This window comes from Onychomys torridus, chromosome 1, assembly GCF_903995425.1.
Source record: "Onychomys torridus chromosome 1, mOncTor1.1, whole genome shotgun sequence".
Taxonomy (NCBI): domain Eukaryota; kingdom Metazoa; phylum Chordata; class Mammalia; order Rodentia; family Cricetidae; genus Onychomys; species Onychomys torridus.
Genome location: NC_050443.1, coordinates 39,662,760 through 39,688,267, shown reverse-complemented (window position 1 = coordinate 39,688,267; position 25,508 = coordinate 39,662,760). Strand labels below are relative to the sequence as shown.

General features: G+C 39.7%; 1 protein-coding gene across 1 annotated transcript in view; it reads right to left on the bottom strand.

Moving 5' to 3' along the window:
- Herc2 (HECT and RLD domain containing E3 ubiquitin protein ligase 2) overlaps positions 1-25,508 on the bottom strand; it is a 224,647-nt gene that overhangs the window by 155,212 nt on the left and 43,927 nt on the right. The window contains exons 14-25 of the mRNA XM_036183790.1: positions 25,372-25,485; positions 21,795-22,046; positions 19,045-19,238; positions 17,428-17,628; positions 13,864-14,092; positions 13,187-13,311; positions 11,666-11,844; positions 4,655-4,839; positions 3,879-4,034; positions 2,829-3,014; positions 1,457-1,627; positions 731-834 (exon numbers count right to left, since the gene is read on the bottom strand). Coding sequence (XP_036039683.1) covers positions 731-834; positions 1,457-1,627; positions 2,829-3,014; positions 3,879-4,034; positions 4,655-4,839; positions 11,666-11,844; positions 13,187-13,311; positions 13,864-14,092; positions 17,428-17,628; positions 19,045-19,238; positions 21,795-22,046; positions 25,372-25,485 — 2,096 coding nt within the window. The remainder of the gene's footprint in view (positions 1-730; positions 835-1,456; positions 1,628-2,828; positions 3,015-3,878; positions 4,035-4,654; positions 4,840-11,665; positions 11,845-13,186; positions 13,312-13,863; positions 14,093-17,427; positions 17,629-19,044; positions 19,239-21,794; positions 22,047-25,371; positions 25,486-25,508) is intronic.

Genomic DNA, 25,508 nt, shown 5'->3' with positions numbered 1-25,508 from the left:
AAACAGCTCTAGGGCATGAAAGGGGAGAAGTATCATTAAATGACAGAACTAGGATATGCCCTTGAAGAATCCAATATATATTTCAAAATGGCTGTGCGTCGTGTTTCAGGAAAGTACTCATTGAATGCACAGGAACAGTGAGATCGATGAGAACAGTGAGCATACAGCAGTATCATTACAGAACAGGGAGGTGTGGCCACATGTGGTCAGGAAATCAGTAATTCTGAGTGAAAAAAATCAAATGTACTACACAAATAAACTTTCCAGTCACCTCAGACAACGCATTAAGTTCATTTTCCCTTCCGTAAAATGCCTTAAGCCTCATTTATGGCATTTGCTGGCCTTTGTTACCTCCTGATGTCTGGAAGGTCAATCCAAATATATAAACCCAAATATTCACAAATTTGCAACAAAGACGTGTTTCTTTCTGAAGAATTACAGTTCTTTCACTTTTTTCTAGGACAGTAAGCCATTCTAAAGTTTTATGTAAGTTGACAAACTATAAGGCCAAAGTTTAATGTCTTTTTTTATGGAACATTTCTCTATTTCTGACATAACATTAACTTTTCAAGACTTGTATATAATAAATACTAACATACGAAAATAAACTCACCAAAAATATCCTGCAACATAATCACTTTATGTCCAAATATTAGTATTACAAGGTTAAAAAGTCATCCCATAACTGGCATAATCCTGCCTATCACTAAAATCAGGCCCACAGCCTCACCTCCAAATATTGGCCAACACAGAACGCATGCATAGATTCCTGTGTGTCTTCAAACTGCAAAGCTGCTTCCAAAGCTACCACTGGATCTTCCCCTGCAAACTGAGCTGAAACAAAAAGGAAAACAGCAGTATGAGTTTGGTTCAACTATGAAGTGTAAGTGGCTGGCATGGTAGAATCTGACACTCTCACAGGCTTGCCTGGGCCAACTCAGAATAAGTTGTAAAAAGTACTAGAAAATAAAAATGCCAGCCTGGTCTACAAAGAGAGTTCCAGGACAGCCAGAGCTATTACACAGAGAAACCCTGTCTCAAAAAAAAAAAAAAAAAACTAAAAATAAATAAATAAATAAATAAATAAAATAAGATGGAGGCTGGGCGTGGTGGCAGTGGCCTTTGATCCCAGCACTCTATAGGCACAGGCAAGCAGATCTCTGAGTTCAAGATCAGACTGGCAGCCTGGTCTACAGAGCTCCAAGATAGCCAGGGCTACACAGAGAAACCTTGTCTCAAAAAAAAAAAAGAACAAAAAACAACAACAAAAGCATGATGGTGAGAAATTCTTCAACTTGAGCCCAGATTTGCTGTGAAGACAAAACCAAAGTCACAGATACATTTTGTTAAATTTTGTTATACATGGAGATAAATGGAAGAATTTATTCGTAAGCTGAGGACTCTACTTAAAATAACACATATACTTTTAACTATGGAATAAAAAATGAGGCCTTACCAAGAATACTATTTCCTGTCAATGACTGTGTTTGGAAGTCCTTTATATCATATACTTTTCCATCAATTACAGTCCAGAAACCGCCATCTTTATTGTGGTTCTCCAGATCAGCTTTGCGGATCAATGTCACTTCCTCATTATTCCTACAGTTCTGACCAGTGAAAAATGACTCTGTAGAAACAGAAACCAAACATCAGTCAATGGGTCAACAGTAGCTATGGTTCTAAATGCTGAATGTAATACAATAAAACTTTTATAATATAATATGGAAGAAAATCTGAACAGGCAAAGTATGGTAGTTTGAATATAATTGGCCCCCATAATCTCACAGGAAGTGGCACTATTAGGAGGTGTGGTCTTGATGGAGGAAGTGTGTCACTGTGTGTGTGTGGGGGGGGGGGGGGGACTTTGAGGTTTCCCATGCTCAGGATATACCCCAGTGTCTGAGACCATTTCCTGTTGCCTGCAAGATGTAGGACTCTCAGCTACTCCTCCAGCACCACATCCACCTGCACACCACCATGCTCCTCACATGACAATAATGAACTGAACCTCGGAAACTGTAAGACATCATCTCAATTAAATGTTTTCCTTCAGAAGAGTAGTCATGGTGTTTCTTCAAAGCAATAAAAACCCTAAGACAGAAAGGGTTTTTTTGGATTTTTTGTTTTGCATGTTTATGGTATATTGTCTACATGTCTGCACATATATATGCTCATATGTTTGTGGGCACACATGTGTAGGTGTGAATATACCTATGTGTACGTAAGTGCAAGAAAGCCAGAGGTGGATGCATGTTGTCTTCTTAGATCACACTCCACCAAATTCATTATTCATTGCTGAATCTGAAACAAGCTGATTTGGCTATTTTAACTAGCCAGCTTGCCCAGAGGTTCCCCACATCCACCTCCAGGAAGCTGAAATTTCACTAGGCATTCTTTAGTTTTTTAGTTTTGTTTTTGAGATAGGGTCTCACTATCACTATATAGCCCTGGCTGGCCTGGAACTCAATATGCAAATCAAGTTGGCCTTGAACCCACAGAGATCTCTGCCTCCCAAGTACTGGGATTAGAGGCATGCACCATCACACCTGGCTACTACTGGGCTTTTTATCTGGCAACCCACAGTTACTGGGAGGAGTATTATATATGTATTTAGGAAGCTTATAAAATAACGTATTTCCATATGGCCTTTTAAAACACCCTTAGTGTTAAGTTACATGTGACAGGGCTCAGTGGATAAAGGCAACTGCCACACGAGTCAGACACCTGAGTTCAATCCCCAGAACCTACACAAATGTAGACAGAGAGAACTGACTCCACACAGTGGTCCTTTGACTGCCACGCTCATGCTGTCAAAAAAGATGGCATACCCATTATTCCAGGCCAGGCCAGCTCTTCATGATCATCCCGCTCCTTTCCCGGTGCCAAGTGATTGAAACGATCCAGGTGCTCCAGGAGACCTCCAAGCAGCGGTATTGCCCCAGCCTCTTGCATCAGACTAGCATTTCTACTGAGCAGAAGCACTATCGAGACCACTAGCTCTGGAAGGAGTACACCTATATTTAGACAAAAAAGTCAGTAAGATCTTTAGAGTGTGGGCTGGGGCTGCAGACATACCTAGCATGTAGAGGCTTGAGTTCAATGATATAAAACCACAATTTATAACCTTGGTTTACATTTATGTTCCAAGTCACAAAATAAGGATGATTATCTCTTAGCATATTTTTCTTTTTTTTTGTTTGTTTGTATTGTTTTGGGTTTTTTGTTTTGTTTTGTTTTGTTTTTGAAACAGGTTTTCTCTGTGTAGCCCTTGGCTCTCCTAGAACTCCCTCTGTGGACCTGGATGGCCTAAAACTTACAGAGATTCACCTGCCTCTACCTCCTGAGTGCTGGGACTAAAGGTGTACGCCATACCACCTGGCTATAATACTGTTTTCTTAAAGAGAACAGTACAGCAATAAGACTGAACTCTCTAGGCAACAAAAATATTTTTCAAAACCAGACTTATTTTACCTATGGATGATTTACTTTAAAAAGTATATGCTTGGCAATATTCTTACCATCTGAAAATAAGCCTTAAAAAAGATTGCTCTGATAATCCCACAAAATTAGCACATGATTCTGAAAGCAGAATTCATTTTTACGCAGTCAAAAGGAAATTAAATACTAACCATTCATCTCATTACATTTCCATTTGTATTGTAAGATTGCAATTCCAGCTTACTTAACAAAAAGGGAGAGGGAGAGAGAGAAGGGCAAAGACAAGGGGACTAGAAAATGAAGAGTGAACACAAAGTTTATCAACAAAGGATACAACATAGCTTTCACCAGTCTCCTAAACTAACATGAATCAACATATGTCCAGTCAAAGTACAAGAAAGGCCAACAAGCAACCAAACAAAGAAATGCAGGAAAGGTACCTGTGAAGTCCCCTTCCATTACGCAGGCGACCTCTGCAAAGTGCTGCCAGCTGGTAGAAGCAATACTAGCTGCCACAGGCAGAATATCTCCAATGTGTGTGCACAGAAGGGCTGTATACTTTTTCAGCAAAGAACCAACACCCATTAGCTCGGGACCTTAAAGGAAGATTTAGAAAATTGCATTTTCACTACTAAAAATTTACTCTGGTGACTGAACTGTTCTACTATTTCACTTCCAAAAAGAGATCATTTACCTATTTTCCCAAATAAGAACTTATTTACCCTCAGCCTTTGGCTCTTTTGTATCATCTACTAAAGGGATAATGAATTTGATTACATGCCTGGTAATCTTAAGAATTTAAATGTTTATACAATTAAATGAAATGATAGTGCCTCCACTGCTGGAGGGATGCTTCATGGTTAAGAGTAGTTGTTGTTCCTGCAACTTACAACCACCCATAACTCCAGTTCCAGCGATCTGATGCCCTCTTCCAACCTCTGTGAGCACCACGCATACATGTGCTGCACACACATACATGCAATCAAAAGATTCATATACACAAAATGAATTTTTATAAATGAATTTTTAAAAAGTTATTAATATAAATATATACACTCCAAAAAGTAGATTAAAAATGTAGCTTCCAAAATTGGTGCATTTAATATTGTATGAGAGCTAAATTTGGATATACAGAATGGGCAAATTAAAACAAAACAAAAACAAAATTTAAAAGCTCCAAATGTATAAGACACTTTGATGTTTTTAAAAAACTTACTGGAAATATCTGAGATCTGACCAGTATTTTCTCCTGGATAAAGTTTACTGATGAGCAGCCGCTGAAAGCGCAGTAACAGATCCAATGAAGCAGATCTCTCACAACTATGCTGCTCAAAGTCCAGACACGACGAAATACGGCGAGCAACATCTTTCAATCTGGCTACAGTCTGAGAAGCAATGTTTCTAAGTAGGGAAAGAGAGAGTAAAAAACTAAAATTTCCTTTTAAAAAGCCAAGGAAAGAACTTGACATGAACTAGTTATCCGAAGCACAGACCATATGTAAGTTACCCATCCCATATGTGTGAGGCAGATCTGCAGCAAGCACACCCTCATTCCAAACTGAGCAGATGTCAAAGATCTAATAAAGCCCCTGACTTTACCAATTTGCTCCTATAGAGCATCAAACAATGACACAAAATAAGAGCAGATCTTGATCAAAAAGGAAAAGTCCTATTTAAAAAAAAACAAAAAACAAAAAACAAAACAAAAACCTTTGAAAGCCAACCGTGCACATGGGGTCCTCTGAGCAGAGGATACAGGAGGAAGCCCTGAAATGAGGACAAACTGCCCCGTTAGAGACAGACGGCCAAACTCCGCACCCAGAAGAGCAGTCACCATGCACGGTGACTTGAGCCCTCAGCATGGGGAGAGAGGGAAGGAGGGGGGAGGGGGAGGAGGGAAGGAAGGGGGAGGGGGAGGGGAGGGAGGGAGGGAGGGAGGGAGGAAGTCATGAGATTCTGCCACTCTAAAGTAGTGGAGGCTCCTGTTCTATGACCAAAAACAACGGAACAAGGGTAAAAATAACAAGGGTCAGAAGTAGAGAGGGGCATCAGAGCCATGCTGCTAGATTCTGCAACAAGGACTCATGAATTTTGGGAGAGGGGGAAAAGGGGGATATCTACATAAGCAAGGGGTAACTGAGGTCAGCATGAAATCCGTTCAGGGGTACAGGGAACACCAGATGGGATACTTGCCAAGTAACCATAGTCCCTGCCCCAAGTGAGCCAGGACTGATGTCTGGTACAGAAAACAAAAAGGAAGGAATAGGTTAATGAAGGGAAACAGAAAGACAAAAGCCAAACTCTGGCCTGGTTCCAAGGCTGACACTCCCAGCAGCCCCAGGCAGGAATATATGTAAGCTACCAACACCTACCTGGAAACCTATGCACATCAGAAAAGATCAAGGGCTCCACTTCTGTTTTTAAATAATAATATTTTTATTTATTGAGAATTTCATACACTATATCTCGGGGGGCTTCTTAATTCCTACAATGGTAACAGACTGTTGAGAACAAGTATTAACAGCTTCTATCATGGGGTCAGTACCATAAACCTGAGCAATGTGAATGAAGACAGGACAGTAAGAAACAAGAGTGGCTGGGGCTCCTAGAGTAACTGAACTTACGCTGAAAGGCTTCCTCAGGTGTAGGCCCTCACCCTGACCACACATTACAATGAGCACATAGTAGGGCCCTACTTGACCTCCCCTGTCAAACGCACTACCTGGTAACTATCCCTGACAACATTACAACAGAAGAAATTGGTCTAGAATCTGGTACTTAAGGTACATCTTGGTGGGGTGGGGCTGGCAAGATGGCTGCCAGCACCCATGGGTGATCCAAGGCCTGTGGACTCCATGTCCACCTGCCCTGCATTCACGTTCACATACCTACACATCAGCACACACATACGTACATAATTTAAAATAATAAAAAATAAATCTTTTATAAAATGATATACCTTAAGGAGCAAATGGTATAAAAATTTTAACTGGGGACTGGAGAGATGGCTCAGTGGTTAAGAGCACTGACTGCTCTTCCCAAAGACTTGGGTTCAATTCCCAGCACCCACATGGCAGCTCACAACTGTCCATAACTCCAGTTCTAGAGGACCTGGCATCCTCACACATATATATATGCAGGCAAAATACCAATGCACATAAAATTAAAATGAAGTTTAAAATTTTTAACTTATTTCCTTATTTCAAAGTTCGGATCTATAATCAGAATATGTAATAGGGTTCACTACTTACAAAAACATAAGAACTCTTTTCTTTTCACACGTACATAATATTCTGTAGCACCTTGCCAGCATAATCACTCTGAAACCTGTTCCTGATCACTTCTGGCAAGGATCAATTTCATCAACCTACATTTCTGCTGTAGATATCGCTCTGTGTAAATAAAGTTCTGATTGGCCAGTGGCCAGGCAGGAAGTATAGGCAGGACAAGAGAGAAGAGAATTCTGGGATGTAGAAGACTGGAGGGAGACACCTCCAGCCGCCGCCATGAAAAGCAACATGTAAAGACACTGGTAAGCCACAAGCCATGTGGCAAAGTATAGACTAACAGAAATGGGTTAATTTAAGATAGAAGAAGCAGATAACAAGAAGCCTGCCACGGCCATACAGTTTCTAAACTATGTAAGTTTCTGTGTGCTTTCTTGGTTGGGTCTGAGAGACTGTGGGACTGGTGGGTGAGAGAGATTTGTCCTTACTGGGCCAGGCAGGAAAACGCTTAACTACATAATGGCGCCCAACGTGGGGCAAGAGTTTCCACCTAAAACCTGAGAAAAAAGATTCTAAGATGGAGCTAAAAACAGCTTCCTAGTTGTCTCTCTCAAGTTAGCGGCAGCCTGCCGATTTGAGCTACTATGGCGGGTTCCTGGCGTGTGCGTCTGACCTACAATGCGGCGGGAATGAGGAGTCTACAAGCAGCACTTTACTCTGCTGCGTGGTGGATTTAGCCTTTCCTAGTTAAAAAAAAAAAAAAAAAAGTTTCTAGGCTATGAGCTGCTTTGATAGAACTGCTTCTGATAGTTGATGGTGCACATGGCTCCAGACCCAGAGCTGGCTGTAAACTGTACCGCCGCCATGTTGGAAAGCTGAGGTGGGCGGAGCCAGCAGCCACAGGGGTTTCAGTCTTACAAAGATGGATATTACACAGAGAATCTGGTTTGTCTTGTCTTTGGGATTTTTAACTACAAAAAAAGATTTGATTGTAAAAGCTGTTGAGTTAAATAACTCAAAATTTGGATATAAGGATATGTTGCTTTGGAAAAGAGTCTCTGCTTTTGTTTCCACAGAAAGCCAGAGGCTATGGATTTGTTCCAGATTAAGATACATCAGGTTTGATCAGCCAAGACCACCTGAAAGGTCTCCAATGACACCATGGCCCAGATGATCCAACATCCAGAATGGTTTCAAGGCAACTGGCTCAGAGGTTCACCCTAATGGACTACTCCATAATCCTAAAATTTTCTTTGTGTCCCCATAAGATACAGCGCCCCCCTCCAACAGGAAGTAGTAAGAAAAACTACGCCCACATTCCCAAAATTATCAAGCTGGCTTTGGAGATGGAATTGGCTCACTCCTTCTCTAAACCCAGACATATTGCTTAAAAAAAAAGGTTAAGAGCTTCTTGTGTCCCAAATCAGAAGAGCCCTCTGGTGTGGGACAAAGAAAAACCACTATTTTATTTTAATTGGGTTGATTATAAATGAGATCTCTTTCTAAAGAAGAAAAGGGGATAGGATATAGATAAAATAGGATGAAAGGGTAGATTAAGGAACTTACTTCTAAAGAGCAACAACTTGTTTAAAATGTTTTACATTGGTGTAGATTTTAGTCTATTGATACAAACTTAAAGTTAATTTTGTTATACTGTGTGTATATTTCTAATCGTGTTTAAGGTATTATGTTTGTATAGCTCATTTTAAATTGAAATGGATAATTAAAAATAGATTAATAGTCATCTATGATATCATACTCATAGCCATGTTAGTTAAGTCTTCTAGATATACATAGACATATTTCAGATAGATAGGTAATCTTCAAATACTTCAAAGACCTACAGAATATGGCATTTAAAATACTTTTAAAATTTAGACTTTCTGGACAGTGAGACATGTCTGCTCCTGGCAACACCGATTTACTTCAGAGAGGAGGATGGGCATTGAAGACACTTCATATGGAGTTTATCTTCACCTTTGCAAAAATAGCCATTTGGGCAAGAAACTGTTCTTGCCTGGACTGCTCGATCAACTGGACATGCAGGACCCATAGAAAGGTGACCACTGAACTTTGCTTGACAAAATGGTCCTTCAGGTTCCTGCTTCACAGAGGAAACTGCCAGACATTCTACAGGACACTGAGAGAAGTGACCGAGAGACTCTAGCCCTGTGGGCTGAAGACAAATGCCCCAACTTTACAAAGGAACATTAGGTGACTGTCCAGACTGCCAGCTGTCTCTGTCTACCCTGCAAGACTCCCGAAAGTTGCTTGCATCCTTCTCCCGTTTCTCAGGTAATAGTATATCCTTCTGAGGTCTTTGATGTGGTTGAAGACCAGATAGTTATAATTTCCTCAGTTATGATAAAAGATAAGTTAGATATAAAACCTTAGACTCACAAATATAAGATAGATAGGATATCTTCTTTAATATTGTAACTGTAATTCTTGCTTGATAATTGTTTTGTTATATGTAATTGTACTATGTAAAAGTTAAAACCTTCCTAAAAAAAAAGAATAGGGGAAGTGCTGTGGATATCGCTCTGTGTAAATAAAGTTCTGATTGGCCAGTGGCCAGGCATGAAGTATAGGCAGGACAAGAGAGAAGAGAATTCTGGGATGTAGAAGACTGGAGGGAGACACCTCCAGCCGCCGCCATGAAAAGCAACATGTAAAGACACTGGTAAGCCACAAGCCATGTGGCAAAGTATAGACTAACAGAAATGGGTTAATTTAAGATAGAAGAAGTAGATAACAAGAAGCCTGCCACGGCCATACAGTTTCTAAACTATGTAAGTTTCTGTGTGCTTTCTTGGTTGGGTCTGAGAGACTGTGGGACTGGCGGGTAAGAGAGATTTGTCCTGACTGGGCCAGGCAGGAAAACTCTAACTACACATTTCTAAGGAGTAAATGACAGGAAATGTTTCTAAGTTCTCTTATATCCTTAGACTATTTTGTAAAAACTGAAATAACAAAGTCAACATAATATCTTCTGATCATTATTTGAAGAATAAAATCGTCTATTCATGCAAAAAAAAAAAGGCACATTATATACGTTTATCTTAACAGCCTAGGTTATAGGTGTTCTACTAATGAAAGGCTGTGGATTCTCTGACTGATTTCCAAAGAGTCTGTGAGTCAAAACAGGTATAACTGCATGGCACATATGTGCCATCGGGATAAAAACACACTCACTGAAGAGGAAGAAACCTTGTGAGGATGGCACGGAACAGGAGAAACAGTACCTACATGTAATTTTCTAGTCACGTGAATAAAAGAAGAAATAAACACACAAAATTTAATATATTTACCCCATGCTAAAGTTTTTAGCAGCAGGCCCCAAAAGCCCAGATAATAAAAGCATGGTCCTCAGTTGGGCACTAGTGGAAAGTGGTGGAATCTTGAAATGTAGGACTCAGTAGGAAGAACTTGGATCACTGGGAATTTTGGTCACCTCAAAGGGGATACTGGGAGTCCTCCCTTCCTATGTTTCTATTTTCTTCCAAGCCGCCATGAGATAAGCAGCTTTGCTCTGTCACACACTTCTACCAAGATGCATCACAGTCCCAAAGGCAATAGAACCAACCTACCATGGTGTAAACCTATGTAATCTTAAGCCAAAATAAATCCTTTCTCACAATAACACAAAGCTAACACATTCAAATACTTTGAAAATTTTACCATTTCAATATGAGCCCAGTATAGACAAAAACTAATTGTGTGTGTTTGTATGTTTTTATTTATTCTTTGAGTGTTGGAGACTGAAACCATCATGTATGCTAGGCGAGCACTCTACCACTGAGCCCACCCCCAGCCCTACAGCCCTTTCTATTGGTTTTTAATCGCTGAAGTTTCTAAAAGCAGTGTTTACTAAAATTGATAATAACAAATAGTTTTAAAACATAATCACCAAAATTACACCACTCATCTACTGAAGAGGGCAGGCATCCTGCCCTACAACTACTGCAGACAGGTAGATACAGAGCTGCTGTCACCACCAGTCCCCTGGGGTGTGGGCAACTGCCTGGGCCAGTCTACTAGAACTCTACTTTCTTACTGGCTATAAAATACAATCTAGGAAGCCAGGTGGTGGTGGCATACACCTGTAATCCCAGTACTCAGAGGGCAGAGGCTGGCAGATCTCTGTGAGTTCAAGTCCAACCTGGTCCACAAAGCAAGTCCCAGGAAAGCCAGAGCTGTTATACAGAGAAACCCTGCCTCAAAGAACCCAAAACAATCAAGGCATGTTAGGAAGGAAGAAGTGAGAGATCTGAGAGTTCAGGGCCACACTTAACAACACAGCAAATTCAAGACCAAGCTGGTTATACGAGTCTATCTCCTTGCCTCTTCTCCCAAAATTGAAACCATAATAAACAAAGGGCCTAAATTCACAGAGAGCAGAATGTGACCATTTCATTCTCTAATAAATTCTTTTCCCAAGTCACAGTGACTTTTTGCTTTTTGAATTATCTCTGTTATCCAACTATGTCTGACTTTGGTCCTTCTCAGGTTAACTTCTGATGACAGTTTGAATTCCCTTTATTCTTACTACTTCTGAAAATGACTTTCCAAAGAACCATTCACTATTCTTTAAGTTTTTGATTTAAGTTAAAAGTTGTCTTAAAAGTAACATATGTTTTATTTTACATACATATAAAACTATGATAGAATTTTGCAATAGTACAATGAGGTTTTAGGAAGTAACCTTGTCATAATTGTTAAAATTTACATTTCCCTGCTTATTAATGGGCATGAGAATATTGTTCTGTCTCCTGACACTCCAGCTGTTCTGTAAGTCTTACAAAGCTCTTCATTTCTTCATATGCTCTCCTTACCCATGCTTAAGAAACCTTCTCTTCATTCTAAAGTCTATCTGAGGCAATCTTCAGGGTAAGTCTTCAATAGCTAAACACATTCTTGATGCTTCAGTATTAGATTTCACTAAATGAGTGTTCAAAACAGAAACTGTGTACAAAAATAACACAGCTAATGCTATTTACCTAAGAAGCTGCTGTATGAGTTGAACTAGAGGCAAACACTGTTTGCCAGACGATTCATAGATCCCAGTATTAATTAGGTCTTTATCCAGAGGAGTCCTACTTCTATGGAACGTTGAGGCATTGGCTTCTTGTTCATCAATTTCTTTTTCCTTCTGTGCTTCTTTTTTGGCTTCTATATCCTATAATTCATAAAACACATACTAGTGAACAGTGACCTCATTAGCACCACAGCAGTCCTAGATTCAGATGCTGATGCACACAAGTGACACCTGCCTGCCTATCCTGTCAGAAACCCCACATCTTACTTGCTACGGTTTTAAATATATTATTCTCCTATGGAGTCACCTGTTGATCCTATGTGATCACCTGTTGATCAGCCTGGCTCTTCAGTCACTGTTAAGTGACTGAAATATTTCTTTCTTTCTGTTTTGTTTTGGGGTTTGTTTGTTGTTGGTTTTTGTTTGTTTGTTTGTTTGTTCATTTTATGTGTATGAGGGTTTTGCCTACATGTGTGTCTGGGCAACAGGTGCCTAGTGACAGCAGAGGCCAGAAGATAGCATCAGATGCACTAGACTTTGAGTTAAATGACTGTGAGTCATCATGTGAGTGCTGGGAATCAAACTGAGGTCCTCTGGAGAGCAGCAGCCAGTATGTACTGCCGAGTCGTCTCTCCAGTTCCAAGTCACTGAAACATTTGCTACCAGTTCTAACAAATACTGAGTGTAAGCTGACTCATACAGTGTGCATTTTTAAGGTCAGGAAAAAGCTGCAGCTCTCACACAGCTAGTTCAAATGTAGGGAACAGAGCCTCTCTGGGGAAAATGTAAGCATATATGCATCCCAGAACTCAGCAAATGCGCCACCCCAAAGAGTTCAGTTACCAGAAAAAACACATTCTCAAGGGATCATCACTCATCACGTTCTCACCTGATCCTTAATTAACTTAATGATCCTAATGATCAGAGTAAACTTAAAGCCAAAAACAACCAAACATCCTTCAACAGGGAATTAAACAAATAGTGTTACAACCATTCAATTGAGTACTTTTCAATAATAAAAACCATGTAATAATTCCCAGTAGTAAAAACACAGTAGTAACACATGATGTGGATGAATACCAACCCATCAACTGAGGTACAAGAAGAGGTACCAGTACCACTATCTAATTCGATTTACATGACATTCACATCTAGAGGCAGAGCATCAAGAATGTACAGGGACATAAGAAGGATCTTCCTGGTTAAAGAAGTAATCTATGTGATGGGACTATCTACCAAATTCACTGAAGCAGACACTTAAGATGAGATCATTTTATCACAAATAATACTTCAAACACTTTTAAATCAGTAAAACCAAAGAGTTTTAAATTTTAAAGATTTGTATATAACTAAAAGTTTTTAATTTTGGGTTCTTTAATGATTATGGTCATGATTTCTACATATTACGAGTATACAGTTTTTAATCTCAACTCTACACTCAGTGAAATCACTCATCAGCTCCTATACGCTCCTAGGGCCATACCTGGATTTCTGCAGTAATGGCTGCGTTTAAAGCTGACTCTAATCCTCCATCAGCCATCAAGCTGCCAACTAAAAGATCAATCATAAATCGACGGCCTGGACTTATGTTCACTTCATTGCCTGAAACTGAACAAAGAAGGTTTTGGTTTTGTTTAATGTTTGTTTTTGCTAATTTGAGTAAAAGAGCCATCTCCTCCTCCCTGTTAAGTCTCAAACCCTGGGACAGATGGCTGAGGTGCCTATTTAATATCTCAGAGATTCTGGCCGCCAAGTTCTCCCAGCATCCTTCAGCCCCTCCTTTTACAAGGTCCTCCTGGCTTGCATATCCTGCCTCCTACCCTGAACTCTCCAGCCTAAGGAGGCTGGGCTGCTCTTCCTTATATAACCCAATCATTTTGGTTACCTACCCCTTTTGTAGGTAACCTACAAAAACACATTTTTTTTTTGCCCTCTTGGCTGATGCACCTGGTTCCTCTCTCTCCCTCTCCTTTCCCCTCCCCCATCTCCTCACATGGCTCAGGGTCATGACCTCTGGAGATGCTCACCCACATATCTACAATAAACCTCCTCCACCATACCTAAAGGCAGTCATGTCCTTTCTTTTCCTTTTTATTTCTTTTTTTCATTCACTCCCTACATTCCCATTTGTGCCCCACTCTGCACCTCACAAAAGCTCACCTGTGCAGGGTAAAAGTGCTGAGAGTGCCCTGGCCCTCTCCTCGGCTGTAGGCAGCAGCACAGACCAGCCACTCTGCAGCACAGCCTGGGCAGCTGACTGCACAGTGCTCAGCACCCCTGCACTGCTGGCCAGGGTAACCACAGTCTGCTTCAGGCTGTTCAGGAGCACACTGCCCAGACCTAAACCAAGGAATTCCGGGTCAACCTGGTGACTAATGGCAGCATGCAACTATAAAAAGGAAAAAAAAATTATTTAGAACACCCAAAAGCAAATGTAGTTTTCCAGATTCTAATAGAAGACTGAATAAAACTTAATTTGGAATGTTATTATATAAACAAAATTAACTCTCAGTGAAGGTTAAATATCCCTTATCCAAAATGTGTAGATGTTTCAGATTTTGGAATATTTTCACATATATGAGTAACCTTAAGGGACTCATGTACTGCACAAAATTCATTTATGCTTCATATATACCTTATACATGTAGCCAGGACGTAATTTTATACATTATTTTAAATATTTTTTTGTACATGATGTAGTTGGCATATACTGAATTTTCCACTTATAGCAATGTTAGTACTGAAAATTTTCAATAAAATTGGGACCATTTCAAGTTGGTTGAGCCTTTTATAATTTTTAAAAATACATTAAAAAATGTAACCACATTACCTAGGAAACCTTATTGTAAGATGGCTCAGCTATTAAAGTCTAGGTTCACAACCAAAACCATTTCTTACCCAGCTCTGAATATGTAACTGAGAAGCCTAAGATCAGTACAAAGGACTAAATAATGTAGAAGTAGCAACTGCAACTATCAATCCACTCCCCCAACAATGTGCACCCAACAGAGATGCTTATAGCTAACTGCTGTTTAAAACTAGACAGCCAAACTCCAATACACAAGGGAAGAAGTCCTCAGTGCCAAACAGGAACACTGACACCAGAGGTGCCAAAGGCTCTGGTTTCAAAGGCAGGGCCCAGACTTCAGGCTTCAGATCAGTCATCCAATGAACAAGAGAGGTCCCTGGGCTCTTCACAACCACTGGTTCAACCTGAGCTTTCCCTAGAAGTCTGCCAGAATGAGCACCTGAACCAACTGCAGCCTGTAAAAGCCTAGAACACAACAGAATCAACTACAAAACTGTCTCCTAGGATCACCTTAATAGCTTGAACCAGAAAGAAGCCATTGTCAAACACTCACTGAAGGTGACCTCACTACCAAAAGGAACAAGGAATTTTATATCTGTAACAAACTAACACGAGGAAAACTCTTTGTCAAAGAAAATCATGTCCCAGGCATGGTAGTAATTTTTAAAAAAGGGAAAGAAAGAAAGAGGTATACATAAAATGTTCTTAGAAATCAAGGCTCAGAGAACCAGTGAGACCACATAGCAAATAAAGGCACTCCCAGCAAGCCTAAAGACCTGAATTCAACCCCTAGGACCTACATGGTAGAAGAAGAATTGACTTCCCCAAGTAACCTCTGACCTACACACATAAGTACAGATAAATAAATGTAAATTAAAGTTTTTAACAAAGGTTGGGGCAGGAACCATTGCTCAGCAGTTGAGAGAAGTTAATTATAAAGGTTAGTTTCATTCCCAGGACCCATGTCACAGGCTGACAATGACTGTAATTCCAACACCAAAGAATCTGATGCCCTCTTCTGTCATACATGAGCACCCACACAAATATACTCACACAGACATACACACAAATAAACATAAACACGGGTAATAAAAATAGCTCTTAAAAAAACAAAGAACAGAAGCTGGAAGACAAAAATATTGTGACTAAAACAATTTTTGCCCCTCTGCACTCTCAGCCCTGCCCTAAGTAACAGTTACAGTTTTTGTTTGTATACAGAGCAGCTCCAGCTCAACTGGGGCTGGGGAAATATACTTGAGTCAGCATCTTGTAAAATTCTCCAAATAAGTAATTGTTAAATAAATGGGTAATTCAATAACAGGATTGACTGAGCTAAAGAAACAATTTTTTAATGAAAGGGAAGAACTGAGTAAACCATTTAGAACAAAAAAATTAAAGAGATGAACAGCAAAAGAGACACATTTAAAACTAACAAAGAAGTCATGATGGGCAAGACAACAGAAGGAAGCCCAACAATTTATTAAGCATTCTCTAGGGGGAAGTAGATTAAAAGCAGAGAGCAACTTCAAATGTAATGAGGACATGAAACCTCAGGCTAAGTAACACCCATAACCTCCAGTTACATCTAGAAAACATCCACCTGGACAGAACGTCTGAGAAGCTACTCAAGAGAAAGCCGTATTAACTACAACGCAGCAAGTGCAGCAGTGAAAGACTTCTCACCAACAACTGAAGACCTATTTTCAGCAGCACATTTTCAAAGTGCCAACTAAAAAGGAGATGACCTTGGCCAGGGTGCTGCTCAGTGGCAAAGTAGTTACCTAGCATGTGTGATGCCCTAGGTTCAGTACTAGATTGGGGGGAGAGGGAAGGTTTTAACTTAAAAAGTTGAATCTTAACAAATTATCTTGAAAAACTAAAGTAAGCAAACTTTTTTTCAGACTTTACATCTCATATGCCCTGAGGGGGGTAGGAGGGGGTGGGGGACCCTTTATGAAGAAGGAATCTGAGGAAGTGAGCTGAACCTAGAAGCCAAGGTTATATAAGCAATGATGAGAAACTCAACAGGCTATTGGGGGAACAAAAGAGTACATTTTGAGTATGGCCTCTTTAAAAATTCTATTAGAGGAAAATTAAAAAAATAATTGCATTATCTCACCAACTCTAATTTTTGTTACTGTTTTACAATCCATAAAATCGGACCATTTCCAAAAGTTAGCACTCACATGCATATACCCACACACAGACACACATATATGCACATAATTCAAAAAACTGTCCAATATCAGACTGTCTCCTAAAACTGTTAAGTTTGAGGCCAGCCTGGTCTACAGAGCTAGTTCCAATACAGCTAGGACTGTTAAATGAAGAAACTCTGTCTCAAACAATCAAAAAGAAAGAGAAAGAAAGAAAATGTCCTCTTTCAAAGGCAGACAAAGTAACTGTACACCTTGGATCTAATATAATAGAAAGGACGGTTTAGGGTCATGCTACAGGAGGAAGAAAGGGAGATAGGGAGAGGCTGGGTGGTTTCTGTAGCCATTCTTCACTGTAGGGTACTGATACGGAGCCCAGCTTACTGAATACAGCTCTCCCAGTGGCTCTGGTCTCTCAGCTGGGGTTTACCTCTCTTTCACCTACTGTCTCATAAAGGCATTCCTCCACATATACTCTCCCCCAGGTGTATGTAAGGATAGTAAGTACAGCAGCAATAACTGAACCTGTACATAGTCTTACCTGCATGCAATGGCTGACTTCCAGGAAAAACAAAACAAGATCAAGTATTTTAAGCCTTATACACATTTCTCCATCATAACCATATTTTAACATACTTTAAATGTCTCATTACCAATTGACCTAACAAGTTAAAACTCACACTTTCAATACCCGTGAATCCGCTTAGGAATTCCTGAGGCACTTAATAAAGGGGTAGGAATGCAGCAAAGAGTTGACACCTGAAGTCGTAGAAGATTCAGTGTTGCCACAGCCATGCACTCCTTCTCTTGTGGTGGGGGCCAGTCAGCGGTGCCATCCATTCCCTCACTTACTTGACGCAGCAGGAGATCCAGCTGCTCAAAAGTCATTGAACAGATGTCCACCACAAAAGGGACACGAAGGCCAATGGACCACTCAGAACAAGATGACCATGCAAAGCTCTGTGAAAGAAAAAAAAAAAAAAGAACATGAAATCTGTAAGTTCATAAATGGTCTGTTTGACTGGAAAGGCTCACCACCAGGTATGATGAAAGGCCTGGAGTTATGACTTACTCATCCCTCTATGTCCCCTAGCTCACATACTATTTCCAACTTCTCTCCTGTTTCACCATCCTACCTCATTTCCACATCTGAAAATATGAAAAGCTTTCTCCAAGTTGTTTTCACTCTCAAAATTACTAATTCATATTAATGGATAGGAGTGAGTAGTTAACCTACTTACAATGGTGCAACAGCAGCTCTAAGCAGATGACACATTAGGTGTACATACACAACCTTCCTAAGAACAAGACTGAAGTATACCATCAGTATACTGTATCTAACTGACATTTAGAGAACAGTTCACCCAGAAACAATAAAATGTATACAGTTAAATCAAAAAAAAAAAAAAGGGCTATACCCGATGATGTAAGATTCCACTTTAAATAACCTGAAAGTGGAAGATACTTAGAAAAGAAGAAAAAGCAACATACTTAAAAACAAAAAATTAAGAGGTAAAAAATGAACTAAAACATGATTATTTAAAAAGATCAACAAAATTAAACCTCTGGGGAGAAAAGCTGACAAACAAAAAATATACACATTACTAGTATCCAAGTGGCATATGACCTCAAGTAGAAAATACAAAAAACACCCTTATACATGAACAGCTGTAACAGAATGGAACAATTCCTGAGTGCCAGTACCAGGAAAACCTACACATAAAGCAGAAACCACATGCTATCTGTTAAAGAAATTGAATTTCTTGTGAAATTGCATTTCTAGTTTTATTTCTAGGCTCAGATGAATTCACAGACAAACATTTAAAGAAGAAATAGCACTGTACACAATCTCTTTCAGGAAACATTTTATGTGACCAGCTTTACCCTGACAGAAATCAAATACAGCTACATGCAAATAAACCTGATGAGTATAAACACACATACATCCATAAATAACAATAAAATATTAGCAAGGAAAACCTAGAAACATAAAAGTGATAAAACATGGACAATAGTTATACCAGTAATACAGGAATTAGTCAGTATTTGAAAATTAGTGTTTTCCAAAAAGAAAACTACATCAACTTATATAATCTGAGAAGAAAAAAAAAAAATTAACAAATTTCAGCACCCATTTAGAGCACTTTCCAAAAAAAAGGAACAACCCACAGTCAACAATGAGGAGCCAGAGGGAGGGAAGAAGAGAAAGGAGGAGGGAGAGTATGCTGTTTCTACAAACAACCTAACAGAAGAAAGCACTAAAGGAACTACAATCAAGTATTATGTGGTTTGGACAAACTGCAAAACCAAAAGACAACATACAAAAATTGCGATTTCTACATACTAGACGTGAACGTTTGGGAAACAAAACTGTACCTGGGCAGGCCCACAGGCAATCCCAACTATGTGTTTGGTATCCAGTCCTGGTAATGCAGTAGGTTCTGGCTTGGTCACACGCAAAGTGTCAAAGTGCTGGCACTGATCATTGCTCCCCCAGCTGTGTACCTCACTGTCTTCTGTCAGAGCAAGGCAGTGGGTAGAGCCTGCAGCCACATCAATCACCTTCTTCCCTAGAGAGAAGATGGGCACAGTTACACCAGCAAGCCTATGGCTTTAGCTCTAAGAAGGACATCTGCTCACAGATACAGGACAGAAAGCCTTCAATATTAACTTCTTACAGGTAACACATTCATTTAATATGAAACTCAATTTCTTGATTTGACTATGCTATTAAATACATGTCATATTTCATCAACTCTAATTTGTTAATAACACAGCTCACAAATAAGCTTATGCTATTGTATGAAGAGTCCTTTTTCTGCTCCTTATTCAGAAGTTTACTCAAAAAGAGCATTATGATTTTTGTAAGTTCATATCCCTAGTCATACCCATGTAGGATAAGAGACACACACACACACACACACACACACCATACAAAGACATGCCTCTGTAATTAACTAGGAAGATCACAAGATTAAGCCTAATTCATCTGCACTGTTCAAGAATTTCCAGTGGATGAGAGAGAATATTTAAAGTAGCACTCTTCAACTCCTTTAAGAGATAGGTTTCTTGAGGAAATGTTTTTAAACATGCTTGGCCACCAAAACATTCTCATAATTTTTCTTTTTTTTTTTTAAGCTGGGGATCAAACCCAGGGCCTCACGCTTGCTAGGCGAGCACTCTATCACTGAGCTAAATCCCCAACCCAATAATTACTTAATTTACTGACTGCTTGATGGGTTGATTACTGGGCAGGAGAAGGAATGCCACGGCCCACAGTGGAGGTCAGAGGGCAAGTCTATATAGAGAGTTGCTTCTCTTCCTCTGCCTTTGTGTTCCAGAGATCACTATACTTGTACAGCAAGTGCCTTTACTGACTGAGCCAACTGGTCAGTCCCACAAATTTTGACATTGTAATTATGTTGGTGGGACAATAATACTTTTAGTTATCAGATTTTTTTCTCCAGCTCCCCCACCCCACCCCACCCCGATGTAGCCATGCAAAGCATACTCTTCACTAAGGAACTTTTCTTAAGAGGAAACCTATTCTTTTCGCAAAGTCACATGATTTAAATACTTTTCTATTTATGTACTATTAGAAAAGCATTATACCTTTTCTTATAGGTGACATAATCAACATAAAGCATGTTTCCATATAATGTCAATAAAATCAACTGAAAAAATAAATTGTTACCTGGGCTGAAAAGATAGCTCAACAGTTAAGAACAGTGGCTGCTCTTCCAACGACCCAGGTTCAGTTCCCAGCACCCACATGGTGGCTCACAACCACCTGAAACTCCACTTACAGAAGTTTCAACACCCTCTACTGACCTCAGAGGGTACTACATGCCCATGATAAATACACATACATACAGGCAAAACACCCACACACAGAAAATACAGTAAAAAAAACTTAAGTTTGAACTACTATAAGTTAACAGCAACCATAATTTACATATTACTATAGTAAAATATTAAATGACTTCTAGTAAATAACTGGCAAACTACATTTTCTGTATTAATGGAGGAAGATGTAAGAAAGAGGTAAACTGAATTCCAGTAGAGTTGTATAACAGGGTGAAATGTGTTATTCTACAACGTATCTCAGAAGCTTGGGAAATAATGATGAGCACAGAAGACTCTCAGTGACCAAGGTTTAACATGCTATAAAATAAAACTGGTCAGCAAAGAACTAACAAGTCTCACTTAAAAGCCTTATTTCCAAACCCTCTCAATAAAGAAATGGAAATAGAGAAAGGAAAAATGAACTAGTGTAGGGATCACTAAACTAGCCCTGAAACAAAAGGCAAGCCAAATCCTGTATTTCTGAATAAATTTTTATGGGAACACAGCAGGCCACTCCTTTAGCAAATATATAAACTGGCCCTTTAAGAAAAAGGCTGTGCCACCCCCACTTCCCGCCTCTAAACTAAATAAAAGACTACAGGGCCCACTGGACATACATGTACTGACTGACCTTGTCTGACTCACTGACCTCATCCTTCTTTGCTTTCTTCTCAACTCATCTGTATTTTACTGCTTCCCTTTAAGATTGGATGAAGAGGGTCTAAAGTCCACAGGCCAAACATTATACAAAAAGAGAGGTTCTTTATAAAAAGTCCTTCCTATGATCTAAATGCCATGGTTTTAATGGCTCCATCTGCAAACATATAATGTCTGGCAAGAGTGCCTGAAACTATATAGGGATCTCTCAAGATGGTCCACTTCTAGGCTACCATGACCACTACAGAAGACCCTGTACTCACACCCACACAATGACTTCCCTTTCCCCCTCAATCTCCAATGCATAGGAGACAGTTTTGAAACCAAGCATTTACAGCTTACTCACCAAGGACAAGTTCAAATCAGACCAACCCAAGAGGAATCAAGCCTACTTCCCACTGTGACCATGCAGCACAATGAGTCTCAAACTAAATGAATTAAAAGTTAAATTTGATGAGAATAATTTTAGGCCATTTATTAGAACAGATAAGCCACTTTCCATTATTTATATCTATCAAGATTTTAGTAAGAGTGTCTAGTGAGTTTATATCTATTTAGAAAAGAAAACTGAAGACTTCTAAAGAATATATACATAAGGACTTTAGTTTTACACCTGCAATCACCTTGTAAACCTTCCAAGAGTTTGGGATAACGGACATGTTCTTCTATTCCATGCCCAAGCCTCTGATTGTCACCTTTTCCCCAGGAATAAACTTGGCCATCTTTGGTCAAAGCAATAGAAAACTGACTTCCACAGCGAACTTTGATGACATCTAAGTCTTGAAGCTTTTCAATCAGCTTTGGGGTTTTGCAGCCATCACTTCCACCTCTGCCCAACTTCCCATAGTCGCCATCTCCCCAAGACCATACTTGGCCTAGAAAATAAAATACATTTAAGTAAAAATTACTGCACATTTCAATGGAAGTTTCAAATGATGGAAAATAATATAATCCACAAGACACATAAATCAAGCTTGCCAATATAATAGTCAATACTACACAGGTTATTGACTAAATGTAATCTAATTTATACCTCAGGTTGCTATATTAACAATTGAAAAACTGGAAACCAGGGCTAGAGAGATGGCACAGTAGTTTCCAATACTTGATGTTCTTGCAGAGGACTCATGTTCCCACCCAGCACACACAGCTATCCTTAATTCCAGTTCCAGGCACCCTCTTCTCCCCTCTTCAGGCACCAGACACACACACAATTCACATTCACACCTACATGCAAAACACTCATACTCATAAAATAAAAATAACAAATAAATCTTATTTTAAAGGTAAAAGCTGAGTTTTCCTTTCAGTTCAATTAAATGCAAAACTAAGTTCTGACTCTACTTCTTTGGGACCAATGCTGCTGCTTCAACTAAATACTAAACACAGAACAGAATTACACTGCTCCAAAAAACACAAATACTGAGGTATGTGGCACTGCTGCATCTTGTCTACACTACTGTCCCCACCACACTACAGTGGTTTCCAATAGCAAATGTCAATGCAAAGTAACTTGATCAAATATAACATAAAAGGGTACAATAAAATCACAAAAGTAATCTTTAAAACTGAGCTGAATAAGCTGGGTGGTGGTGGCACACACTTTTAATCCCAGCACTCAGGAGGCAGAGGCAGGCAGCTCTCTATGAGACTGAGGCCTCCTGGTCTACAGAGTGAGTTCCAGGACAGCCAAGACTACACAGAGAAACCCTGTCTCAAAAAAATTAAAAACTGAGCTGAATAATTTGCAAAAACTTAGTAAAGGCAAACAGGAGGGGTAAAAAGCTATTCAGTCATGTATTGATGAAAGTTCTAAGAGAAAGTCCAGAAGAAAAAAATTAGAAAGAAAATTTCAGTTTCTTGTAAAGAACTCAATTCTCAATCTACTTTCAACTGTCCAAACCAAAGATCAACTATCTTTTTCTTAAAGATAGGATGGTATTTTTATTTAACCTTTGTGGGTGATACAGGCTGTCATAATGACTTAACTATGCTACTATCACTGGAAAATACCCAGGAACAACACATAAACCAGCCATTTTGGATGCATTCTAATACAATGCTAATTGTCAAGCCAGGCTAATCTCTCACTGAGTAACTAATACACTATTTCAGTGAAAAAAAAACTCAGTGTGCACACTTATCTCAGAATATATACCTAGTTTTCTATGTCCTAGATATAATTCTGTTGTTTACACCTGAAACAACATTTTCAGCAAGCCTGTCACCCTAGACCAGACTGCCCAGGCACGATGCTTCTACTGCACTAGTCCTCTCCAACAGAATCATGCAGCAGGTATGGTTCCCTGTATGATTTGCACAGAAAAGCACAAGTGTAAGGTGAACAATGTTTATAACCTTATTCCTAGCCACAAACACTAACATCACAAAATTTCACAAGGAATATCAAAGACAACACCCGAGCACAATTTGCACAGCCTAGCCAGGAACTGTAACTCCTACGCTGTCGTCCCAGCTACTCAGAGAACAGAAAGGTAGGACCAAGAGATCAAGGCGCACTGGACAAAACAGCAAGACTATCACAGAACAAAACAAAACCACACCATCTTAGTTAATAGTTGTATAAAATATGATTCGTTCAATAGTGGACATTGAAAAATAACAATGGGACCTTTCAGATGACTACTCTCTCTAGGACTCACAAAGCAGCAGAAGCACAATAATTCTGAAAATGTCTGTTCTATCAACAGCAGGCTCTAGGTGAGCATGGAAGTAATGAAAAGATTTTTATCTTGCACCAGAGACATACTCAGAAGTCGATTCTCAACATGCCATTGAACCTCTGTGTGAGAAAGCAGACTAAGAAATTCCCCAATGATGCAAGGACTGACAAGGTGCAGAAGTGAGAACACTGTAATGCAGTCAGACAAATGCACTGTACAAAATGGGATGCATTTCTGACCATCAAGCCTGAACAACTATATGAACTCTCAAGAAAGAAAAATATAATACATATATGCATATTTTTATGTATATATATAAAAGCTAGGTATGGAAACAAATACCTATAACCCCAGAAATATGAGAGAAAAATGAGTTCAGAGACAGTCAAGGTTACTTAGCAAAATAGTGTCTCACAAATAAACAAAACAATACATAACTATGGCTGGACAGGGATGGAATTCAATGGTACAGTACTTGGATCCTGGAGCCAAGATTCACAGTACTACAAGAAAATTACACACACACACACACACACACACACACACACACACACACACACTCCCACTAACAAACACAAAGAGGAAGCTGAAATTAAAAACAAGCAAATTGACATTAGATTGTAAAGGGTACAATGACTACAAAAGATTAACTATAATGAGGTAATAATGGCTAAATGTTGGGAGATATATTAAAAATGAGACAATTCAGAATGTCAATTATTCTATTTAGCTGTAATTTTTAGTCAAAAAATAATACCCACTAAGAAAGGTGGTAGCCACTAGGCAGCCATCTGCTTTCAAGAACCCAAATTCTGGGAAATTCCTGAGCCTCTGCACTAAAGTCACCAAGACCCTCATTGTGGTAGTTCGGATGAGGAATGTTCCCATAATCTTGGCTACAACCCTTGCTTTCAAGCTGTTGTCAGCATCTTGAGGAAGCTTAGGTGGTACAGCCTTACTGGAGGAAGCACGTCATTGGAGCAGACTGTGAGAGTAAAAAGGCTTCGCCTAATTCCAGTTGTTCTGTCTGCTTTGTGCTTACATTCAAGACGTGATCTTTGAGGTTCCTGCTCCAGATGCCTGCCTGCCTGCCTGCTGCTGCTATGCCTCCCAGTCACGATGGCTTTAATCCTCTGGAAATGTAAGTCAAAATAAACTCTGCCATGCTAGATGGTGGTAATGCACACCTTTAGTCCCAGCACTCAGAAGGCAAAGGCGGGGGACCTCTGTGAGTTCAAGTCCGGCCTGGTCTACAGAGCTAGTTCTAGGACAGTCAAAGCTACACAGAGAAACCCTGTCTCGAAGAACCAATAAAATAATAAACTCTTCTTCCTACAAATTGCCTTAATAATAGGGTTTTACCACAGCAACAAAAAGTAACCAATACACTCACCAACCTAAAAGAAGGTGACGGGAGCGCAGCCTGCAGAGGTCCATGCAACTCCAAACTCATTCATTCAGTGACAGCCACAAACACCCTGAAGAAACTGCCCAGGTCAGCACAAGCTCTACATACCATTCTCAGTCACAGCCAGGGTTTGAGCATCCCCACTCCCACAGGCAACATCGATGACCTTTAGTCCTTTAAGTCCAGCTACCAGCACTGGGATGGCCTCATCTTCACTGGAGCCTTGAAAGAGATACAACTGTCAT